Here is a 22,967-nt window from a genome sequence, read left to right on the forward strand (position 1 = left end):
TTAGGGATCGTGACTGGTGGGGTGTCAAGTTACTTTACGGACAGTACGATACATTTTATATCCACTAAAATAAAAAACACACATAGCAACGAGTTCAACAAACCACACATTTCAGTCCATGATTTTAATAAAATAAGTATAATACGGCAATGTAGATAACAATGTATATATTTTTTTCCAACACAGCTGTGCAGGGTCAAACATACAAACCCCAAACAGTTATGAATTTTAATGTTTTAATGCAGCAGACGGACAATATATGGTTTCATACAACCCCCACCACCCCAACCCGAAAAAAGGGTTAGGAAAATGTTAGTAACTTCATCTTAAAGTGCAGTCATCTTCAATCATAAAATATCTTTGTTTTACTGTCACCGAGTTGTTAATTCATACTGCCAAAAGGTGGTATAGTATTTACTTGAAAACTCCATACTCAGCAGTGCAAATCAGAAAGGTTGGCAGGCAGCGATGATAGAAAGACTTAATTATAAACTAACAGCATTATTAATTACATAAAACTATGCAGCATGGAGCATTCTTACTGGAGAAACGGCTGCCAAATAAACACAATGTCATACTGAAGCCTCGCTTAGACGACCCCCTGAACTGGAAAAGAGAGAGAGGTGAGAGATTGGATAAAATTACATAATGAGGGGAAATGTATTCTGGGTATTGTTACATACAAGGCCACACCACTCTGTTAGTGATGTAAAGAGAAGGTAACAATAAGCAGAGATAATGAAACTCGATGGTTGCGTTTAAACGGGCAGCCCAGTTCTTATCTGTTGCCCAATTATTGGCAAAGGATATGATCTGATTGGCCAAAAGACCAATTATTGGCCAAAGATAAGAATTGGGCTACCTGTGCAAATGCAGCCAATTAGTAATTGTCCTGAATGTGCCAATATATCAATCTTCAAAACAAGTTAATCTTGTAATGTTGACAAGACAAAGCACTTCAGACAGTTATGCAGATTGTAACTTTGCTTTTCAGACAGATTGAGGATGTACTGTTCCTTCAGTTCCTCTGACAGTGGTTGGATGTAGCAGAGGTACAGATTATGATGATCAATAACAGATTAGCTAGTTAACTCATTTCAGGATTAGGATTAATTTCTTGTAAACACCAGAATCGATTATTTTTTTTAGATACATTCTCCCAGTAAACCGCTCACAGAAAGTGTGTCAATCCTGGATCGTAGAGAAAAGCATTCCCCCTCAGTCAAGTGCAGCAGAGAAATAGTCGATCCTTCAACATCTTTAAACTGCCATTTTGGAGAGGAAAAAGCAAAACAATCTTTTAAAAAAGGTATTTGAATCTTAATTTGTATACTGTTACTGATTAATACCAGTAAGTACAGCATGTCATCATTTGGGTTAATTCTTTTGCATACTGAATGATGACAGATTTCTGGTGGTTCTCGTTTACTAAACAAGCGGCCATGGGTATACTGAGGTTTTAATCCTTGCAGCGTCCATTGATTTTTTTTTTGTATCTATCTGTGCATTTGAAAATGGCACCCTATCCCCTATATAGCGGACTACTACTAAAGTAGTGCACTATATAGGAAATGGGATGCCATTTGGGACACAAGGCCATATATTGACGCAGGCACAGAGATGAATGTGGCACATAGATATAAGCAACACAGACAGTCCAACAGCATCACATCTCCTTCCATTCATTAGAAGAAAACAAAAAGCTAAAAAAAAAATAGATACAATAAACATAACAGACCAACAGTTCTTTCATAGTCGTCTCACTGTGATGACACAGTTCTTTCATAGTCGTCTCACTGTGATGACACAGTTCTTTCATAGTCGTCTCACTGTGATGACACAGTTCTTTCATAGTCGTCTCACAGTGATGACAGACAGTTCTTTCATAGTCGTCTCACAGTGATGACACAGACAGTTCTTTCATAGTCGTCTCACAGTGATGACACAGACAGTTCTTTCATAGTCGTCTCACTGTGATGACACAGACAGTTCTTTCATAGTCGTCTCACTGTGATGACACAGACAGTTCTTTCATAGTCGTCTCACTGTGATGACACAGACAGTTCTTTCATAGTCGTCTCACTGTGATGACACAGACAGTTCTTTCATAGTCGTCTCACTGTGATGACACAGACAGTTCTTTCATAGTTGTCTCCCTGTGATGACAAAGACAGTTCTTTCAGAGTCGTCTCACTGTGATGACACAGACAGTTCTTTCAGAGTCGTCTCACTGTGATGACAGACAGTTCTTTCATAGTCGTCTCACTGTGATGACACAGACAGTTCTTTCAGAGTCGTCTCACTGTGATGACACAGACAGTTCTTTCAGAGTCGTCTCACTGTGATGACACAGACAGTTCTTTCATAGTCGTCTCACTGTGATGACATGCTGTTGGTTGGTGGATGTCAGGTCAGAGTCCCAGACAGTTCTTTCATAGTCGTCTCACTGTGATGACATGGTTGGTGGATGTCAGGTCAGAGTCCCAGTCTCTCTAAAACACCTGTGGTTCATGTGTTTGCTTTCTGAATCACTTCCCTCACAGTTGCTTGTACGTTTCATTCAAGTCACTTCGCTGTAAATAAGAAGAAAGACGTTCCACTGAAATCATAAAGTAATTCACTGCAGTCTTCCAGATAGACACCAGGCTGATGCCACCTCATCTTTAAACCACCTGTACAGTCCACTGACCAGTCATGTTTGTGCTAAAGGGAGAACCAACGTGGCGGCCATATTGGAAAGGAGTTGATGCCCCGTCCCCTACCTCAAACCTTAAGGGGCGGGGCTGGGGGTCAACTCATCGGACGGGAACTAAATTTAGAAGCAAAAAAAAAACTGAAAGACCAAAAATGTGATTGAGCAGGACGACAGGTAACCTTTAGGGTTGACTGGGACCACAGGGTCAGGACGACAGGTAACCTTTAGGGGTGACTGGGACCACAGGGTCAGGACGACAGGTAACCTTTAGGGGGGACTGGGACCACAGGGTCAGGACGACAGGTAACCTTTAGGGGTGACTGGGACCACAGGGTCAGGACGACAGGTAACCTTTAGTGGTGACTGGGACCACAGGGTCAGGACGAGAGGTAAACTTTAGGGGTGACTGGGATCACAGGGTCAGGACGACAGGTAACCTTTAGGGGTGACTGGGACCACAGGGTCAGGACGAGAAGGAAGAGCGGCCCTCTTCAGAGTGTTGGATGCTGCGGCCGATGGTCACTGCTTTCTTTAGTTTGCCTATACTGAATGACGTGATGGAGCTGAGGAGGGCACCACGCCCCACACCGTTGGCAGGAGGAGGACCTGACCCAGGGAGAGGAGGATGCGGAGGGGCGTGGGACTGGCCAGGGTTATCACTTGGAGGAGGTAGAGGAGGAGGAGGAGGAGGTGGTGCAACTCCTGCATCAACAAGAAATCAACTGTTAAAACATTGAGTGGTAGTCTGATGTATAAGAATGGTAGTCTGATGTATAAGAATACACAGTGTTTCCAATGTCATCAATTAAACCACCACCACAGGGATCACAATCTACAATGTTACACTTGAGCTTCAAGCAGTGTTCGAGTCTGCAGGGGTTATCTGAGCAAAACAATTTGTTGGGAGGTGGACAATATCAATGACAAAGGTGAAAATAAATACCCCCCCCCCCCCAAAAAAGGAATAAACGTTAATGTTTTGATCATTGCAGATTGTGACCTTTTAAAGTTGCAGACACCCTTTCACCAAGCAAGCAAAGGCAAATCAATGCAGGAGATTAAATATAAATCTTTAATTAAATTGTAACTACTAACATTTGATGTTTTAGTGAGCAGAAATCTGAAGGTTGGTGTTTGAAAATGGTGAGGTGTTTCAACTTCTCTAACGGACGACACCCGGCCCCATTTTCAAACGGACGACACCCGGCCCCATTTTCAAACGGACGACACCCGGCCCCATTTTCAAACGGACGACACCCGGCCCCATTTTCAAACGGACGACACCCGGCCCCATTTTCAAACGGACGACACCCGGCCCCATTTTCAAACGGACGACACCCGGCCCCATTTTCAAACGGACGACACCCGGCCCCATTTTCAAACGGACGACACCCGGCCCCATTTTCAAACGGACGACACCCGGCCCCATTTTCAAACGGACGACACCCGGCCCCCATTTTCAAACGGACGACACCCGGCCCCATTTTCAAACGGACGACACCCGGCCCCATTTTCAAACGGACGACACCCCGGCCCCATTTTCAAACGGACATCTCACTATTATAAAACTGATATAAATCGCGTTGGATTTTGTAATTTACTCTGTTAAGATTGTCATCTAGAATAGGTTCTAGATTCTATAGTATAAAGCTCTAAAATATGTCCATTATTAAGATATGTGGATCCTGCAAAAACAATGTGTGTTTCTCCATTTAGTATTAGTTTCATCTGGTTTGCTCTGAGCAGCATCATTACATACTTATACTATGGAGACAAGCCGAACTACAGTGGTACAGAGTACTGTAGTGTAGTGTACTTGCTGTGATTCAGGGTCGACTACAGCTTTAAAAAAAACACATATAGGAATCATTATTGAATTACTTTACCCCACACATGTTCAAAATGGTGCATGCTCTACTTGGCAGACAGACAGCAAAAAGAGGAGGAAAAGAGAGGCAGATTAATCACTGTGTTATTGGTCAACAGTACCTCGAGGAGTACAATCAACACTACTGTTAATCAACACTAAAATGTTCATTATTTACAGTATGGTGTGATTACTGATTAGCTGAGTGGAAAATGAATGGAAAAGTATATATAAACAAGAAAGGAAAAAAACATTGAAGTATGACCAGAATAACTACTCAGATGGTCCATCTAGTAATCACATGATGATATGAGGACATCATAAAATAAAAATTCAAGTAACCAGTTCACCAGCTAAAAACTAAAATAGTCTCACTAGTCTAATATACAGTATGGTTGTTGAAAAATATATATACACCAACATGCAATACAAATACAATCTTCCTTATAAATCACAGACAATAACATGATCATACGTTTTGATAGAACTCAAGACAGCATGAAATCATATATATATATATTTTTTTTTAAAGTCTCAAAACGGCCTCTATCGAAACCTCTGTACCAGTGCTTAATCTAACCTAATACTATGGACTATCTATTATAATGCCTCTGTTTTACCACAAGGGGGAGCCCCACCATACGGAAAACAGTGCTAAGACATGGTAACAAACACAACATAGACCTCTTGCACATCACTGTGGAGGAACTATTACTTAAATCAGTATCAATGGGCAGGGTGCTGATTGGTTTCAAAACTGCCAGAGTTATAGTCTGTGTGAACCTGAGGGTCTGGTATTTACCATAGAGTTATAGTCTATGAACCTGAGGGTCTGGTATCTACCATAGAGTTATAGTCTGTGTGAACCTGAGGGTCTGGTATCTACCATAGAGTTATAGTCTGAACCTGAGGGTCTGGTATCTACCATAGAGTTATAGTCTGAACCTGAGGGTCTGGTATCTACCATAGAGTTATAGTCTATGAACCTGAGGGTCTGGTATTTACCATATAGTTATAGTCTGTGTGAACCTGAGGGTCTGGTATTTACCATAGAGTTATAGTCTGAACCTGAGGGTCTGGTATCTACCATAGAGTTATAGTCTGAACCTGAGGGTCTGGTATCTACCATAGAGTTATAGTCTATGAACCTGAGGGTCTGGTATCTACCATAGAGTTATAGTCTGAACCTGAGGGTCTGGTATCTACCATAGCGTTATAGTCTGAACCTGAGGGTCTGGTATCTACCATAGAGTTATAGTCTGAACCTGAGGGTCTGGTATCTACCATAGAGTTATAGTCTGAACCTGAGGGTCTGGTATCTACCATAGAGTTATAGTCTATGAACCTGAGGGTCTGGTATCTACCATAGAGTTATAGTATATGAACCTGAGGGTCTGGTATCTACCATAGAGTTATAGTCTATGAACCTGAGGGTCTGGTATCTACCATAGAGTTATAGTCTATGAACCTGAGGGTCTGGTATCTACCATAGAGTTATAGTCTATGAACCTGAGGGTCTGGTATCTACCATAGAGTTATAGTCTATGAACCTGAGGGTCTGGTATCTACCATAGAGTTATAGTCTATGAACCTGAGGGTCTGGTATCTACCATAGAGTTATAGTCTATGAACCTGAGGGTCTGGTATCTACCATAGAGTTAGTCTATGAACCTGAGGGTCTGGTATCTACCATAGAGTTATAGTCTATGAACCTGAGGGTCTGGTATCTACCATAGAGTTATAGTCTGAACCTGAGGGTCTGGTATCTACCATAGAGTTATAGTCTATGAACCTGAGGGTCTGGTATCTACCATAGAGTTATAGTCTATGAACCTGAGGGTCTGGTATCTACCATAGAAGTTATTAATTACACTTTGGATGGTGTATCAATACACCCAGTCACTACAAAGATACAGGCGTCCTTCCTAACTCAGTTGCTGGAGAGGAAGGAAACGGCTCAGGGATTTCACCATGAGGCCAATGGTGACTTTAAACCAGTTACAGCGTTTAATGGCTGTGATAGGAGAAAACTGAGGACGGATCAACAACATTGTAGTTACTCCACAATATTAACCTAAATGACAGAGTGAAAAGGAGGAAGCCTGTACAGAATAAAAATATTCCAGAACATGCATCCTGTTTGCAATAAGGCACTAAAGTAAAACAGCAAAATATTTGGCGAAGAAATGTCCTTTATGTCCTGAAGACAAATCATTATGTTTGGGGCAAATCCAATAAAACACATCACTGAGTACCACTTCATATTTTCAAGCATGGCTGCATCGTGTTATGGGTATGCTGGTCATCGTTAAGGACTGGGGAGTTTTTTTAAATAAAAAGAAAGGGAATGGAGCTAAGCACAAAAAATCCTAGAGGACAAGCTGGTTCAGTCTGCTTTCCACCAGACACTGGGAGATTAATTCACCTTTCAGCACGACAATAACCTAAAACACAAGGCCAACTCTACACTGGAGTTGCTTACCGAAAAAAATAGAATGTTCATGAGAGGCTTAGTTACAGTTTTGACTGAAGTTGGCTTGAAAACCTGAAAATTGCTATTTTTTCCCCCAAAACCTTATTTTACCAGGTAAGTTGACTGAGAACACATTCTCATTTACAGCAACAACCTAGGGAATAGTTACAGGGGGATGGGAGGGGGGATGAATAAGCCAATTGGAAGCTGTCTAGCAATGATTAACAACCAATTTGACAGCGCTTGAAGAAAAAAAAAAAAAAATGCTAATCTTGTACAATCCAACTGTGCAAAGCTCTGAGACTTGCCCAGAACGACTCACAGCTGTCATGGCTGCCAAAGGTGATTCTAACGTAAATTGACTTTGGAGGTTGAATACTTATCATCTAAATCAAGATATTAGGGTTTTATTTTAATTAAATATCTTTATTTATTTTTTAACAAAAGTTGTAATTCTTCTACTTTGTGTAGATGGATGAATTGTTATTTTTGTCAACCATTTGAATCCCACTTGGTAACAACAACAACAAGGAACATGTCAAAGGGGTGTGAATACTTTCTGATGTATGATTCACTGTATGATTCACTGTATGATTCACTGTATGATTCACTGTATGATTCCCGTTGGAATGATTTCTGAATGGCAAACGGATTTATAGTAGATCGACTTTAGTCAGTAAATACAACACCTTTTTTATAAAACTACTCAACACTTGCTGTTTTAGTTGTCAATTAAAACCCAGTAAATAGCCTACAATAAGCTCCTAGAAACGCATCGGACAGATTTTTGGTGAGAGTGAAACCTCTCGCTTTGGCTTTTGCTCTCTGCGCTAGTGGAAAACACTGTTTAACATAACAGGCTGATTAGCCTCCAGACGGCGCTAGAGGAAAACACTGTTTAACATAACAGGCTGATTAGCCTCCAGACGGCGCTAGAGGAAAACACTGTTTAACATAACAGGCTGATTAGCCTCCAGACGGCGCTAGAGGAAAACACTGTTTAACATAACAGGCTGATTAGCCTCCAGACGGCGCTAGAGGAAAACACTGTTTAACATAACAGGCTGATTAATGCAACTTTTAGTAACATCTTCATGGTAATATAGTTGGTACCTACCTGTAGTGTGAGGAGGGGTGGGGGAGGAGGGAGAGGTCGGTGGGGAGCTGGCTCCTGAACCTAAAGACAGGAAGATAGACATCTAATCAGTCAGTCAGCCAGTCAGTCCACCAGCCAGTCAGTCAGTCAGCAAGTGAGACGGTCAGTCAGTTATCCAGCCAGTCAGCCAGCATTGCATTGTAAACAGTATTGTCATGTCAGTGTTGCCAGGGTAAACAAAGCTGTTATGTCCTCCATGTGTATGGACATTTTCTAATGCCAGTATTAAAATCCTAAACTATAGTACTATACAACTATCTAAGTCATTTACTGACAGCGGTCTCACAAACCCTGTTCCTGGAGAGCTACCCTCCTGTAGGTTTGAACTCCAACCCCAGTTGTAACTAACCTGATTCAGTTTATCAACCAGTTAATTCTTAGAATCAGGTGTTCGAGATCAGGGTTGGAGTTAAAACCTACAGGAGGGTATCTCTCCAGGAACAGGGTTGGAGTTAAAACCTACAGGAGGGTATCTCTCCAGGAACAGGGTTGGAGTTAAAACCTACAGGAGGGTATCTCTCCAGGAACAGGGTTGGAGTTAAAACCTACAGGAGGGTATCTCTCCAGGAACAGGGTTGGAGTTAAAACCTACAGGAGGGTATCTCTCCAGGAACAGGGTTGGAGTTAAAACCTACAGGAGGGTATCTCTCCAGGAACAGGGTTGGAGTTAAAACCTACAGGAGGGTATCTCTCCAGGAACAGGGTTGGAGTTAAAACCTACAGGAGGGTATCTCTCCAGGAACAGGGTTGGAGTTAAAACCTACAGGAGGGTATCTCTCCAGGAACAGGGTTGGAGTTAAAACCTACAGGAGGGTATCTCTCCAGGAACAGGGTTGGAGTTAAAACCTACAGGAGGGTATCTCTCCAGGAACAGGGTTGGAGTTAAAACCTACAGGAGGGTATCTCTCCAGGAACAGGGTTGGAGTTAAAACCTACAGGAGGGTATCTCTCCAGGAACAGGGTTGGAGTTAAAACCTACAGGAGGGTATCTCTCCAGGAACAGGGTTGGAGTTAAAACCTACAGGAGGGTATCTCTCCAGGAACAGGGTTGGAGTTAAAACCTACAGGAGGGTATCTCTCCAGGAACAGGGTTGGAGTTAAAACCTACAGGAGGGTATCTCTCCAGGAACAGGGTTGGAGTTAAAACCTACAGGAGGGTATCTCTCCAGGAACAGGGTTGGAGTTAAAACCTACAGGAGGGTATCTCTCCAGGAACAGGGTTGGAGTTAAAACCTACAGGAGGGTATCTCTCCAGGAACAGGGTTGGAGTTAAAACCTACAGGAGGGTATCTCTCCAGGAACAGGGTTGGAGTTAAAACCTACAGGAGGGTATCTCTCCAGGAACAGGGTTGGAGTTAAAACCTACAGGAGGGTATCTCTCCAGGAACAGGGTTGGAGTTAAAACCTACAGGAGGGTATCTCTCCAGGAACAGGGTTGGAGTTAAAACCTACAGGAGGGTATCTCTCCAGGAACAGGGTTGGAGTTAAAACCTACAGGAGGGTATCTCTCCAGGAACAGGGTTGGAGTTAAAACCTACAGGAGGGTATCTCTCCAGGAACAGGGTTGGAGTTAAAACCTACAGGAGGGTATCTCTCCAGGAACAGGGTTGGAGTTAAAACCTACAGGAGGGTATCTCTCCAGGAACAGGGTTGGAGTTAAAACCTACAGGAGGGTATCTCTCCAGGAACAGGGTTGGAGTTAAAACCTACAGGAGGGTATCTCTCCAGGAACAGGGTTGGAGTTAAAACCTACAGGAGGGTATCTCTCCAGGAACAGGGTTGGAGTTAAAACCTACAGGAGGGTATCTCTCCAGGAACAGGGTTGGAGTTAAAACCTACAGGAGGGTATCTCTCCAGGAACAGGGTTGGAGTTAAAACCTACAGGAGGGTATCTCTCCAGGAACAGGGTTGGAGTTAAAACCTACAGGAGGGTATCTCTCCAGGAACAGGGTTGGAGTTAAAACCTACAGGAGGGTATCTCTCCAGGAACAGGGTTGGAGTTAACCTACAGGAGGGTATCTCTCCAGGAACAGGGTTGGAGTTAACCTACAGGAGGGTATCTCTCCAGGAACAGGGTTGGAGTTAACCTACAGGAGGGTATCTCTCCAGGAACAGGGTTGGAGTTAACCTACAGGAGGGTATCTCTCCAGGAACAGGGTTGGAGTTAACCTATAGGAGGGTATCTCTCCAGGAACAGGGTTGGAGTTAACCTATAGGAGGGTATCTCTCCAGGAACAGGGTTGGAGTTAACCTACAGGAGGGTCTCTCTCCAGGAACAGGGTTGGAGTTAACCTACAGGAGGGTCTCTCTCCAGGAACAGGGTTGGAGTTAACCTATAGGAGGGTATCTCTCCAGGAACAGGGTTGGAGTTAACCTATAGGAGGGTATCTCTCCAGGAACAGGGTTGGAGTTAACCTACAGGAGGGTATCTCTCTAGGAACAGGGTTGGAGTTAACCTACAGGAGGGTATCTCTCTAGGAACAGGGTTGGAGTTAACCTATAGGAGGGTATCTCTCTAGGAACAGGGTTGGAGTTAACCTACAGGAGGGTATCTCTCTAGGAACAGGGTTGGAGTTAACCTACAGGAGGGTATCTCTCTAGGAACAGGGTTGGAGTTAACCTACAGGAGGGTATCTCTCCAGGAACAGGGTTGGAGTTAACCTATAGGAGGGTATCTCTCCAGGAACAGGGTTGGAGTTAACCTACAGGAGGGTATCTCTCCAGGAACAGGGTTGGAGTTAACCTACAGGAGGGTATCTCTCCAGGAACAGGGTTGGAGTTAACCTACAGGAGGGTATCTCTCCAGGAACAGGGTTGGAGTTAACCTACAGGAGGGTATCTCTCCAGGAACAGGGTTGGAGTTAACCTATAGGAGGGTATCTCTCCAGGAACAGGGTTGGAGTTAACCTATAGGAGGGTAGCTCTCCAGGAACAGGGTTGGAGTTAACCTATAGGAGGGTAGCTCTCCAGGAACAGGGTTGGAGTTAACCTATAGGAGGGTAGCTCTCCAGGAACAGGGTTGGAGTTAACCTATAGGAGGGTAGCTCTCCAGGAACAGGGTTGGAGTTAACCTATAGGAGGGTAGCTCTCCAGGAACAGGGTTGGAGTTAACCTATAGGAGGGTATCTCTCCAGGAACAGGGTTGGAGTTAACCTATAGGAGGGTATCTCTCCAGGAACAGGGTTGGAGTTAACCTATAGGAGGGTATCTCTCCAGGAACAGGGTTGGAGTTAACCTATAGGAGGGTAGCTCTCCAGGAACAGGGTTGGAGTTAACCTATAGGAGGGTATCTCTCCAGGAACAGGGTTGGAGTTAACCTATAGGAGGGTATCTCTCCAGGAACAGGGTTGGAGTTAACCTATAGGAGGGTATCTCTCCAGGAACAGGGTTGGAGTTAACCTATAGGAGGGTATCTCTCCAGGAACAGGGTTGGAGTTAACCTATAGGAGGGTAGCTCTCCAGGAACAGGGTTGGAGTTAACCTATAGGAGGGTATCTCTCCAGGAACAGGGTTGGAGTTAACCTACAGGAGGGTATCTCTCCAGGAACAGGGTTGGAGTTAACCTACAGGAGGGTATCTCTCCAGGAACAGGGTTGGAGTTAACCTACAGGAGGGTATCTCTCCAGGAACAGGGTTGGAGTTAACCTATAGGAGGGTATCTCTCCAGGAACAGGGTTGGAGTTAAAACCTACAGGAGGGTATCTCTCCAGGAACAGGGTTGGAGTTAACCTACAGGAGGGTATCTCTCCAGGAACAGGGTTGGAGTTAACCTATAGGAGGGTATCTCTCCAGGAACAGGGTTGGAGTTAACCTATAGGAGGGTATCTCTCCAGGAACAGGGTTGGAGTTAACCTATAGGAGGGTATCTCTCCAGGAACAGGGTTGGAGTTAACCTGTAGGAGGGTATCTCTCCAGGAACAGGGTTGGGAGCCGAGCTTTACCATGGTATTACCTTGCAGCCTCCACTAGAGCATGCTTTAGCCACATTGAAAAACACAGTTCACGTTTTAGTCTTATAATAAAGAGTTAATACATTTGTTTGAGCACTCGGCAGGAGTATATTAATGGTCTATTTAAACCATAGTGCTGATGACATACCAGAGTTGTTGTTGTACTTCACAGAGAGATCCTCCTCGTTCTCATAGGCCGACTGTCTGGACTTCTACAAACAAACAAACAAACATACATATTTCTATCAATGACAATTCTGCTACAAAATGATAATGAATCGTGTGTGTGTGCTAGGGATCTGCTTCTTTCCCTTTAAAGATGATTCAATACGTATCTAGACACATGGACTGATACCATACAGCAACCATACGTATCTAGATACATGGACTGGTACCATACGTATCTAGATACATGGACTGGTACCATACAGGAACCATACGTATCTAGATACATGGACTGGTACCATACGTATCTAGATACATGGACTGGTACCATACAGGAACCATACGTATCTAGATACATGGACTGGTACCATACAGGAACCATACGTATCTAGACACATGGACTGGTACCATACAGGAACCATACGTATCTAGATACATGGACTGGTACCATACGTATCTAGATACATGGACTGGTACCATACAGGAACCATACGTATCTAGATACATGGACTGGTACCATACGTATCTAGATACATGGACTGGTACCATACAGGAACCATACGTATCTAGATACATGGACTGGTACCATACGTATCTAGATACATGGACTGGTACCATACGTATCTAGATACATGGACTGGTACCATACGTATCTAGATACATGGACTGGTACCATACGTATCTAGATACATGGACTGGTACCATACGTATCTAGATACATGGACTGGTACCATACAGGAACCATACGTATCTAGATACATGGACTGGTACCATACAGGAACCATACATACAGTTGAAACCGGAAGTTAATAATGGAGACTAGACATCTACCCCCCACTACCACTATCTACCCCCCCACTACCACTATCTACCCCCCCCCACTACCACTATCTACCCCCCCACTACCACTATCTACCCCCCCACTACCACTATCAGATTAGAGCCATAAGGGAGACATCTACCCCCCCCCACTACCACTATCAGATTAGAGCCATAATGGCGACTAGACATCTACCACCCCACTACCACTATCAGATTAGAGCCATAAGGGAGACATCTACCACCCCAATACCACTATCAGATTAGAGCCATAAGGGAGACATCTACCCCCCCACTACCACTATCAGATTAGAGCCATAATGGAGACTAGACATCTACCACCCCACTACCACTATCAGATTAGAGCCATAAGGGAGACATCTACCACCCCAATACCACTATCAGATTAGAGCTATAAGAGAGACTATACATATACCACTATCAGATTAGAGCCATAATGGAGACTAGACATCTACCCCCCCACTACCACTATCAGAATAGAGCCATAATGGAGACTAGACATCTACCACTATCAGATTAGAGCCATAATGGAGATTAGACATCTACCACCCCACTATCAGATTAGAGCCATAAGGGAGACATCTACCACCCCACTACCACTATCAGATTAGAGCCATAAGGGGGACATCTACCCCCCCACTACCACTATCAGATTAGAGCCATAAGGGAGACATCTACTACCCCAATACCACTATCAGATTAGAGCCATAAGGGAGACAAGACATCTACCCCCCCACTACCAGATTAGAGCCATAATGGAGACTAGACATCTACCACTATCAGATTAGAGCCATAATGGAGACTAGACATATACCACTATCAGATTAAAGCCATAAAGGAGACTAGACATCTACCACCCCACTACCACTATCAGATTATAGCCATAAAGGAGACTAGACATCTACCACTATCACATTAGAGCCATAATGGAGACTAGACATCTACTACCCCACTATCAGATTAGAGCCATAATGGAGACTATACATATACCACTATCAGATTAGAGCCATAAAGGAGACTACACATACCACTATCAGATTAGAGCCTTAATGGAGACTCGACATCTACCACTATCAGATTAGAGCCATAAAGGAGACTCGACATCTACCACTATCAGATTAGAGCCATAATGGAGACTATACATATACCACTATCAGATTAGAGCCATAAAGGAGACGACATCTACCACTATCAGATTAGAGCCTTAATGGAGACTCGACATCTACCACTATCAGATTAGAGCCATAAAGGAGACTCGACATCTACCACTATCAGATTAGAGCCATAATGGAGACTATACATATACCACTATCAGATTAGAGCCATAAAGGAGACGACATCTACCACCCCACTATCAGATTAGAGCCATAAAGGAGACGACATCTACCACCCCACTATCAGATTAGAGCCATAATGGAGACTATACATATACCACTATCAGATTAGAGCCACAATGGAGACTAGACATATACCACTATCAGATTAGAGCCTATGTTTTTTGTCCCCCCACTAATAAACTAGTCATTTATGCAGGTTACATTTTTGAGCCAGTAATGAATGAATATTTATTGTTAACAAATGAGCTATGACAAAGCCAATGAATATAATAGCACAATGTTGGATTTCACTTCGATCTCAAAATCAAATGGTTTTGGAAGTTATTACAGAGTGACTGTTGGGCTCCCGAAGAGAGCAGCGGTCGAAGACACAGCATCTCAATGCTAGAGGCGCCACTACAGACCCTGGTTCGATCCCGGGCTGTGTCACAACCGGCCGTGAACGGGAGTCCCATAGGGCGGCGCACAATTGGCCCAGCGTCATCCGGGTTAGGAGAGGGTTTGCCCGGGGTAGGCAAAATAAGAATTTGTTCTTAACTGACTTGCCTAGTTAAATAAAAAAACATGTGTTTATCTTCTCTCACTTCGGCCATGCAGTGTGCCTTACAAAAATGATTGCTGTCCTCGTTATGAAATTTCAACTTTACCTTTATTTAAAAATGCCCATATACATTGACTGTTCAAAAGAAAACTAGGAAAACTATTGCTGATGGTGAACCTGAACTATCTAAATAAACATCTAATTGTAAGCCCCCATCAGCAGGTATAGCCAGATGAGAGTTGTCTCCCCGAGTTTACTTTTATTCTGGTAAAACACAATGTTCAACAGTGAACTGGCAATACGTAAAATGTTAAGTGATTTTCTGAATTAGACCATTTTCCTGTCCTGCTAAGCATTCAAAATGTAACAAGTACTTTTGGGTGTCAGGGGAAAATGTATGGAGTAAAAAGTACATTATTGTCTTTAGGAATGTAGTGAAGTAGAAGTAAATATAAATAGTAAAGTACAAATACCCCCAAAAAACAACAACAGTTCTTTAAAGTATTACTTAAAGTACTTTATACCGCTGATCGTTACATCCCTAGTGTCCGTGACGGTGTGCCCGAGTCTGTGTGCCCGAGTCTGTGTGCCCGAGTCTGTGTGCCCGAGTCTGTGTGCCCGAGTCTGTGTGCCCGAGTCTGTGTGCCCGAGTCTGTGTGCCCGAGTCTGTGTGCCCGAGTCTGTGTGCCCGAGTCTGTGTGACAGGGTGCCCGAGTCTGTGTGACAGGGTGCCCGAGTCTGTGTGACAGGGTGCCCGAGTCTGTGTGACAGGGTGCCCGAGTCTGTGTGACAGGGTGCCCGAGTCTGTGTGACAGGGTGCCCGAGTCTGTGTGCCCGAGTCTGTGTGCCCGAGTCTGTGTGCCGGTGTGCCCGAGTCTGTGACGGTGTGCCCGAGTCTGTGACGGTGTTCTCTACCTTTCTAGCCAGTATCTTCCTCCTCCTCTTCTCCTCCTCTGAGCCGTGGTGGGACTGAGCTCTGGTCAGCCTCCTGTGCTGCTGGTTCTGAGGAGATGATCAAACACCAATCAATCCATCAATCGTTTGTTCCTTTCTTCCTCCCAGCCATCCACCCAGCCATCCACCCAGCCACCCACCCAGCCATCCCAGCTTTTCTGGCTTCAGGAAACTATCCATCTTATCTGTCTCCAGTCTGGCTCCAGGAAGCTGGCTGTAAGGAGTAAATATACCAACCGTTTTCTGCTCTTCTTGGAGTCGCTTTTCCATGCACTCTTTGGCGGTTTTCAAGGCGTCTCTTAATTTGGTGGGGATCTTGAACTGGAGTTTCTCTGAGTGAAACAGCAGAACATCGCTGAACAGCCTACCAGGACAGAGAGTGGGAGACAGAGAGACAGAGAGACAGAGAGAGAGAGAGAGAGAGAGAGACTTCATTATTGACCGTTTTCAAAGGTAGGTAACGTGTAGCGCTTGTGTGTTATCTACGAAGGCAAATAAAGTGACGACTTCTTCAGTGGTCGGCTATGATGTGATCTTCTCACGGATGGGTTGTTGAAATGTACTCTACTCACGGTGTCTGCAGCAGTTGTGCAACAGTGGGCATCCCAGTCTTACAGGCATCTGTGGACAGGATGGATTGCAGCACAGACACTACGGAGAGAGGAGAGGTCAGGGACACATCAGGAGAGAGGAGATGAGAGGACAGGGAAACGTCAGGAGAGATGAGAGGACAGGGAAACATCAGGAGAGATGAGAGGACAGGGAAACATCAGGAGAGATGAGAGGACAGGGAAACATCAGGAGAGATGAGAGGACAGGGAAACATCAGGAGAGATGAGAGGACAGGGAAACATCAGGAGAGATGAGAGGACAGGGAAACATCAGGAGAGATGAGAGGACAGGGAAACATCAGGAGAGATGAGAGGACAGGGAAACATCAGGAGAGATGAGAGGACAGGGAAACATCAGGAGAGATGAGAGGACAGGGAAACATCAGGAGAGATGAGAGGACAGGGAAACATCAGGAGAGATGAGAGGACAGGGAAACATCAGGAGAGATGAGAGGACAGGGGAACATCAGGAGAGATGAGAGGACAGGGGAACATCAGGAGAGATGAGAGGACAGGGAAACATCAGGAGAGATGAGAGGACAGGGGAACATCAGGAGAGATGAGAGGACAGGGGAACATCAGGAGAGATGAGAGGACAGGGGAACATCAGGAGAGATGAGAGGACAGGGGAACATCAGGAGAGATGAGAGGACAGGGGAACATCAGGAGAGATGAGAGGACAGGGAAACATCAGGAGAGATGAGAGGACAGGGAAACATCAGGAGAGATGAGAGGACAGGGAAACATCAGGAGAGATGAGAGGACAGGGAAACATCAGGAGAGATGAGAGGACAGGGAAACATCAGGAGAGATGAGAGGACAGGGAAACATCAGGAGAGATGAGAGGACAACATCAGGAGAGATGAGAGGACAGGGAAACATCAGGAGAGATGAGAGGACAGGGGAACATCGGGAGAGATGAGAGGACAGGGAAACAGTGTATAAAAGCCCCATATATTTGATTTTAGAATCCTCTAAATGTAATTAGATCTACAAGGGCATTTTATTGATCTGCCAGTATTTTCATTTAGAGATTCTGGTAAACTCTGATGTTTCCTTTTATATGTCCTATCAATTATTATTCACCATGGCAACCACTTGTTATTCCCCATGGCAACCACTTGTTATTCCCCATGGCAACAAGACATTTGTATGATAAAGGGGTAACTTTCTTCACCAGTTCTCTTACCATTTCATACAAAGCCTACCAGATGATGTAACTGTAATGTTAATTCTGTGTGTGTTATTTCTCTCTTATTGTAAATTGAGTATAGAGATTGCTGACATTAATGTACTATTGTTTATTGGATTTACATTGTAGTATTTTTAAATGTATTTTATTCTGTTTCCCCTCTGTACACAGACCACGTGTATACTCTGTTTCGTCATTAAATTAAATCAAAATTTGATTAAACTCCTAGACTGGGTTTCTGTATCTGTCACTCTTTGACCAGAGTGCAGTCTGATATCCGTTTACTCCAAGTGACCTATCCGCACAGAGTATCAGACTCCATTTTAATGGTCTTTTTGAACCGGAATGATGGACATCGGAGACTGAAGACAACCAGATCTCCCAAGGGACCCATGCCCAGGGGAGATGACCGTCTACAACGGCAGATACAGCAAAACATAGGCAACCATACCAACGCGCTCTAAGAACCACTCAAAGTGCTTACAGAGGTGAGGGCATTCTAACTGGTGAGCCCTCCACCACAGGTCAGCTTCAGGCAAGCCACGCCCCCGACGAAGACAACCATGGTGATATGACGACACTGCTAACAACCCAGCAGACGTCATCACGAGGGGGAGGGGGGGGGGGGGAACTCTGGCTGAGCTAACACGAGTGAACCACTGGACTCTGGAACCACTTCCTGCAACAGTCACCTGACACCTGGCACGTGATGCTCAGTACAGCTAGAGAAGAGGCACACCGCTGAATGTCGCAAAATTTACTTTCTGAGGACAGGTCAACTTTACTCCTGATCCTGTAAAAAGTAGACTGGAGCACGTCTCATCACAGTTGGAAAGGAGCTCTGTGAGTCCGTGTACCAAACTATGATTTCAACTGTTGGTGATCCCAAGCCCTCAAGGCACGACGTGGAGACTTTCCTGCTTATAAAGGACAGCGGGAGAGTTTCGCAGAGGAGATCAAGGCCCTCGAAGACGACAAGCCAGTACAGAGGAGATCAAGGCCCTCGAAGACGACAAGCCAGTACAGAGGAGATCAAGGCCCTCGAAGACGACAAGCCAGTACAGAGGAGATCAAGGCCCTTGAAGCCGACAAGCCAGTACAGAGGAGATCAAGGCCCTTGAAGCCGACAAGCCAGTACAGAGGAGATCAAGGCCCTTGAAGCCGACAAGCCAGTACAGAGGAGATCAAGGCCCTTGAAGCAGACAAGCCAGTAGAGGAGCAGCTGTCTCTGTTCATCATCTCCTGAATACAACCAAAGCCCTAGGTCTTATTTGGGTTGGCAACCGGCTTCGTCAAGCTGAATCCCTGCCTCTTGACGTTCTCCATCCTGTCGTTTTGGACTCACATCCAGGACTAGAAAGAGTGTTTGCCGAGATTTGTCTGACCTTCATAATAAGACTTGGCCGGGAGGCCATTCAACGACATCAACGCACCTGTCTCGAGTGCAGGAAATGGCGAGCAAATCCTGTTGTCCCGAAGACGGCAGACCTCCCTCCATCCTGCCTCTGGTTTTACAAGACGCTTTTCATTACTTACTTTATCGTCCCCATGGGGACATTGTGTTGCAGTGTTATGTACACATTTAAAGTAGCGTTTAAATACAAAACAAAATTGACAATACAACTTTCATAAAAGTTACATACCAATAAAACATTTAAAAAAATAAAATTAAAATAATAAAGACTAACCTGCTGGCCTTACTGAGTCGATAAAAAAAACAGCCTGAGCGATTTAGGAGGGATATCACACCTGGCACAAATGATTGTCTGGTTCTGTTTTCCCCTGCTGAGGGATGCCCTATACCTGCGCCCAGAGGGGAGTATTTCAAAGTCAGGGTACAGGGGGTGGCTTGGGTCAAAAATTATTTTGTGAGCCGCGGAGGGCCCTGACCTTAAAGATCTCATCCAGGCCTGTCTGTTTGACTCCAAGTACCTTGCTTACTGTGGTGATAATCCTTCATATTTCTCTGGCTTTCTCTGACAGTGTCATTGCCAAACCAACAAACAATACAAAAAGTTGAAATACTCTCAATGAAAGATTTGTAAAACACAGTCCGTATAGTACAGTCTACATTAAAAGATCCCAACTTTTTGAGAAAGTACAGTCTGTTGGCTATGTTTGTAGATCAGGTCTGTACATTTACTCCACTGAAGCTTATTGTCCAAGACGACACCCAGGTATTTGTATTCCTCTACAATCTCTATATTCTGGCCTCTGATATATGTTGCAGAGGTAGGTGTTGTACACTTCCTGAAGTCTATGCACATCTCGTTGGTCTTGTTGGTATTGAGAACCAAGTGAAGATAGGAAGACGTACAGAGAAGAGAGTCATCTTTAAGTGCCTCACCACTTGCTGCACCCACTTCGATCTTCTGACCAGAATGGACGCAAAAACCTGAGGTGTAAGTCACAGCAGGGTACTTGGTGTGGGACCTACCCACTGAGGTGTAAGTCACAGCAGGGTACTGGTGTGGGACCTACCCACTGAGGTGTAAGTCACAGCAGGGTACTTGGTGTGGGACCTACCCACTGAGGTGTAAGTCACAGCAGGGTACTGGTGTGGGACCTACCCACTGAGGTGTAAGTCACAGCAGGGTACTTGGTGTGGGACCTACCCACTGAGGTGTAAGTCACAGCAGGGTACTGGTGTGGGACCTACCCACTGAGGTGTAAGTCACAGCAGGGTACTTGGTGTGGTACCTACCCACTGAGGTGTAAGTCACAGCAGGGTACTTGGTGTGGTACCTACCCACTGAGGTGTAAGTCACAGCAGGGTACTTGGTGTGGTACCTACCCACTGAGGTGTAAGTCACAGCAGGGTACTGGTGTGGTACCTACCCACTGAGGTGTAAGTCACAGCAGGGTACTGGTGTGGGACCTACCCACTGAGGTGTAAGTCACAGCAGGATACTTGGTGTGGTACCTACCCACTGAGGTGTAAGTCACAGCAGGGTACTTGGTGTGGGACCTACCCACTGAGGTGTAAGTCACAGCAGGGTACTTGGTGTGGGACCTACCCACTGAGGTGTAAGTCACAGCAGGGTACTTGGTGTGGGACCTACCCACTGAGGTGTAAGTCACAGCAGGGTACTTGGTGTGGGACCTACCCACTGAGGTGTAAGTCACAGCAGGGTACTTGGTGTGGGACCTACCCACTGAGGTGTAAGTCACAGCAGGGTACTTGGTGTGGGACCTACCCACTGAGGTGTAAGTCACAGCAGGGTACTTGGTGTGGGACCTACCCACTGAGGTGTAAGTCACAGCAGGGTACTTGGTGTGGGACCTACCCACTGAGGTGTAAGTCACAGCAGGGTACTTGGTGTGGGACCTACCCACTGAGGTGTAAGTCACAGCAGGGTACTTGGTGTGGGACCTACCCACTGAGGTGTAAGTCACAGCAGGGTACTTGGTGTGGGACCTACCCACTGAGGTGTAAGTCACAGCAGGGTACTTGGTGTGGGACCTACCCACTGAGGTGTAAGTCACAGCAGGGTACTTGGTGTGGGACCTACCCACTGAGGTGTAAGTCACAGCAGGGTACTTGGTGTGGGACCTACCCACTGAGGTGTAAGTCACAGCAGGGTACTGGTGTGGGACCTACCCACTGAGGTGTAAGTCACAGCAGGGTACTGGTGTGGGACCTACCCACTGAGGTGTAAGTCACAGCAGGGTACTGGTGTGGGACCTACCCACTGAGGTGTAAGTCACAGCAGGGTACTGGTGTGGGACCTACCCACTGAGGTGTAAGTCACAGCAGGGTACTTGGTGTGGTACCTACCCACTGAGGTGTAAGTCACAGCAGGGTACTGGTGTGGTACCTACCCACTGAGGTGTAAGTCACAGCAGGGTACTGGTGTGGGACCTACCCACTGAGGTGTAAGTCACAGCAGGGTACTGGTGTGGGACCTACCCACTGAGGTGTAAGTCACAGCAGGGTACTGGTGTGGGACCTACCCACTGAGGTGTAAGTCACAGCAGGGTACTGGTGTGGGACCTACCCACTGAGGTGTAAGTCACAGCAGGGTACTGGTGTGGTACCTACCCACTGAGGTGTAAGTCACAGCAGGGTACTTGGTGTGGTACCTACCCACTGAGGTGTAAGTCACAGCAGGGTACTGGTGTGGGACCTACCCACTGAGGTGTAAGTCACAGCAGGGTACTGGTGTGGGACCTACCCACTGAGGTGTAAGTCACAGCAGGGTACTGGTGTGGGACCTACCCACTGAGGTGTAAGTCACAGCAGGGTACTTGGTGTGGTACCTACCCACTGAGGTGTAAGTCACAGCAGGGTACTGGTGTGGTACCTACCCACTGAGGTGTAAGTCACAGCAGGGTACTGGTGTGGGACCTACCCACTGAGGTGTAAGTCACAGCAGGGTACTGGTGTGGGACCTACCCACTGAGGTGTAAGTCACAGCAGGGTACTGGTGTGGGACCTACCCACTGAGGTGTAAGTCACAGCAGGGTACTGGTGTGGGACCTACCCACTGAGGTGTAAGTCACAGCAGGGTACTGGTGTGGGACCTACCCACTGAGGTGTAAGTCACAGCAGGGTACTGGTGTGGTACCTACCCACTGAGGTGTAAGTCACAGCAGGGTACTTGGTGTGGTACCTACCCACTGAGGTGTAAGTCACAGCAGGGTACTTGGTGTGGTACCTACCCACTGAGGTGTAAGTCACAGCAGGGTACTTGGTGTGGTACCTACCCACTGAGGTGTAAGTCACAGCAGGGTACTGGTGTGGGACCTACCCACTGAGGTGTAAGTCACAGCAGGGTACTGGTGTGGGACCTACCCACTGAGGTGTAAGTCACAGCAGGGTACTGGTGTGGGACCTACCCACTGAGGTGTAAGTCACAGCAGGGTACTGGTGTGGGACCTACCCACTGAGGTGTAAGTCACAGCAGGGTACTGGTGTGGGACCTACCCACTGAGGTGTAAGTCACAGCAGGGTACTGGTGTGGGACCTACCCACTGAGGTGTAAGTCACAGCAGGGTACTGGTGTGGGACCTACCCACTGAGGTGTAAGTCACAGCAGGGTACTGGTGTGGGACCTACCCACTGAGGTGTAAGTCACAGCAGGGTACTGGTGTGGGACCTACCCACTGAGGTGTAAGTCACAGCAGGGTACTGGTGTGGTACCTACCCACTGAGGTGTAAGTCACAGCAGGGTACTTGGTGTGGT

The 22,967-nt window shown here is 45.8% G+C and overlaps 1 protein-coding gene across 3 annotated transcripts in view; it reads right to left on the reverse strand.

Annotated features, from left to right (window-relative positions):
- Positions 1–115: 115 nt before the first annotated feature.
- LOC139413932 (PX domain containing serine/threonine kinase) overlaps positions 116–22,967 on the reverse strand; it is a 51,128-nt gene continuing 28,276 nt past the window's right edge. For 2 of the 3 annotated variants that reach the window (XM_071161794.1, XM_071161795.1), the window contains exons 12-17: positions 16,551–16,629; positions 16,216–16,342; positions 15,940–16,026; positions 12,290–12,353; positions 8,153–8,212; positions 116–3,397 (exon numbers count right to left, since the gene is read on the reverse strand). In XM_071161794.1, the coding sequence (XP_071017895.1) occupies positions 3,159–3,397; positions 8,153–8,212; positions 12,290–12,353; positions 15,940–16,026; positions 16,216–16,342; positions 16,551–16,629 (656 nt within the window). In that variant the 3' untranslated portion in view covers positions 116–3,158. Of the gene's footprint in view, positions 3,398–4,581; positions 4,610–8,152; positions 8,213–12,289; positions 12,354–15,939; positions 16,027–16,215; positions 16,343–16,550; positions 16,630–22,967 lie in introns of all 3 variants that reach the window. The other variant, XM_071161796.1, reaches the window with a different exon arrangement.

The sequence above is a fragment of the Oncorhynchus clarkii genome, chromosome 7, assembly GCF_045791955.1.
Source record: "Oncorhynchus clarkii lewisi isolate Uvic-CL-2024 chromosome 7, UVic_Ocla_1.0, whole genome shotgun sequence".
Lineage (NCBI taxonomy): Eukaryota > Metazoa > Chordata > Actinopteri > Salmoniformes > Salmonidae > Oncorhynchus > Oncorhynchus clarkii.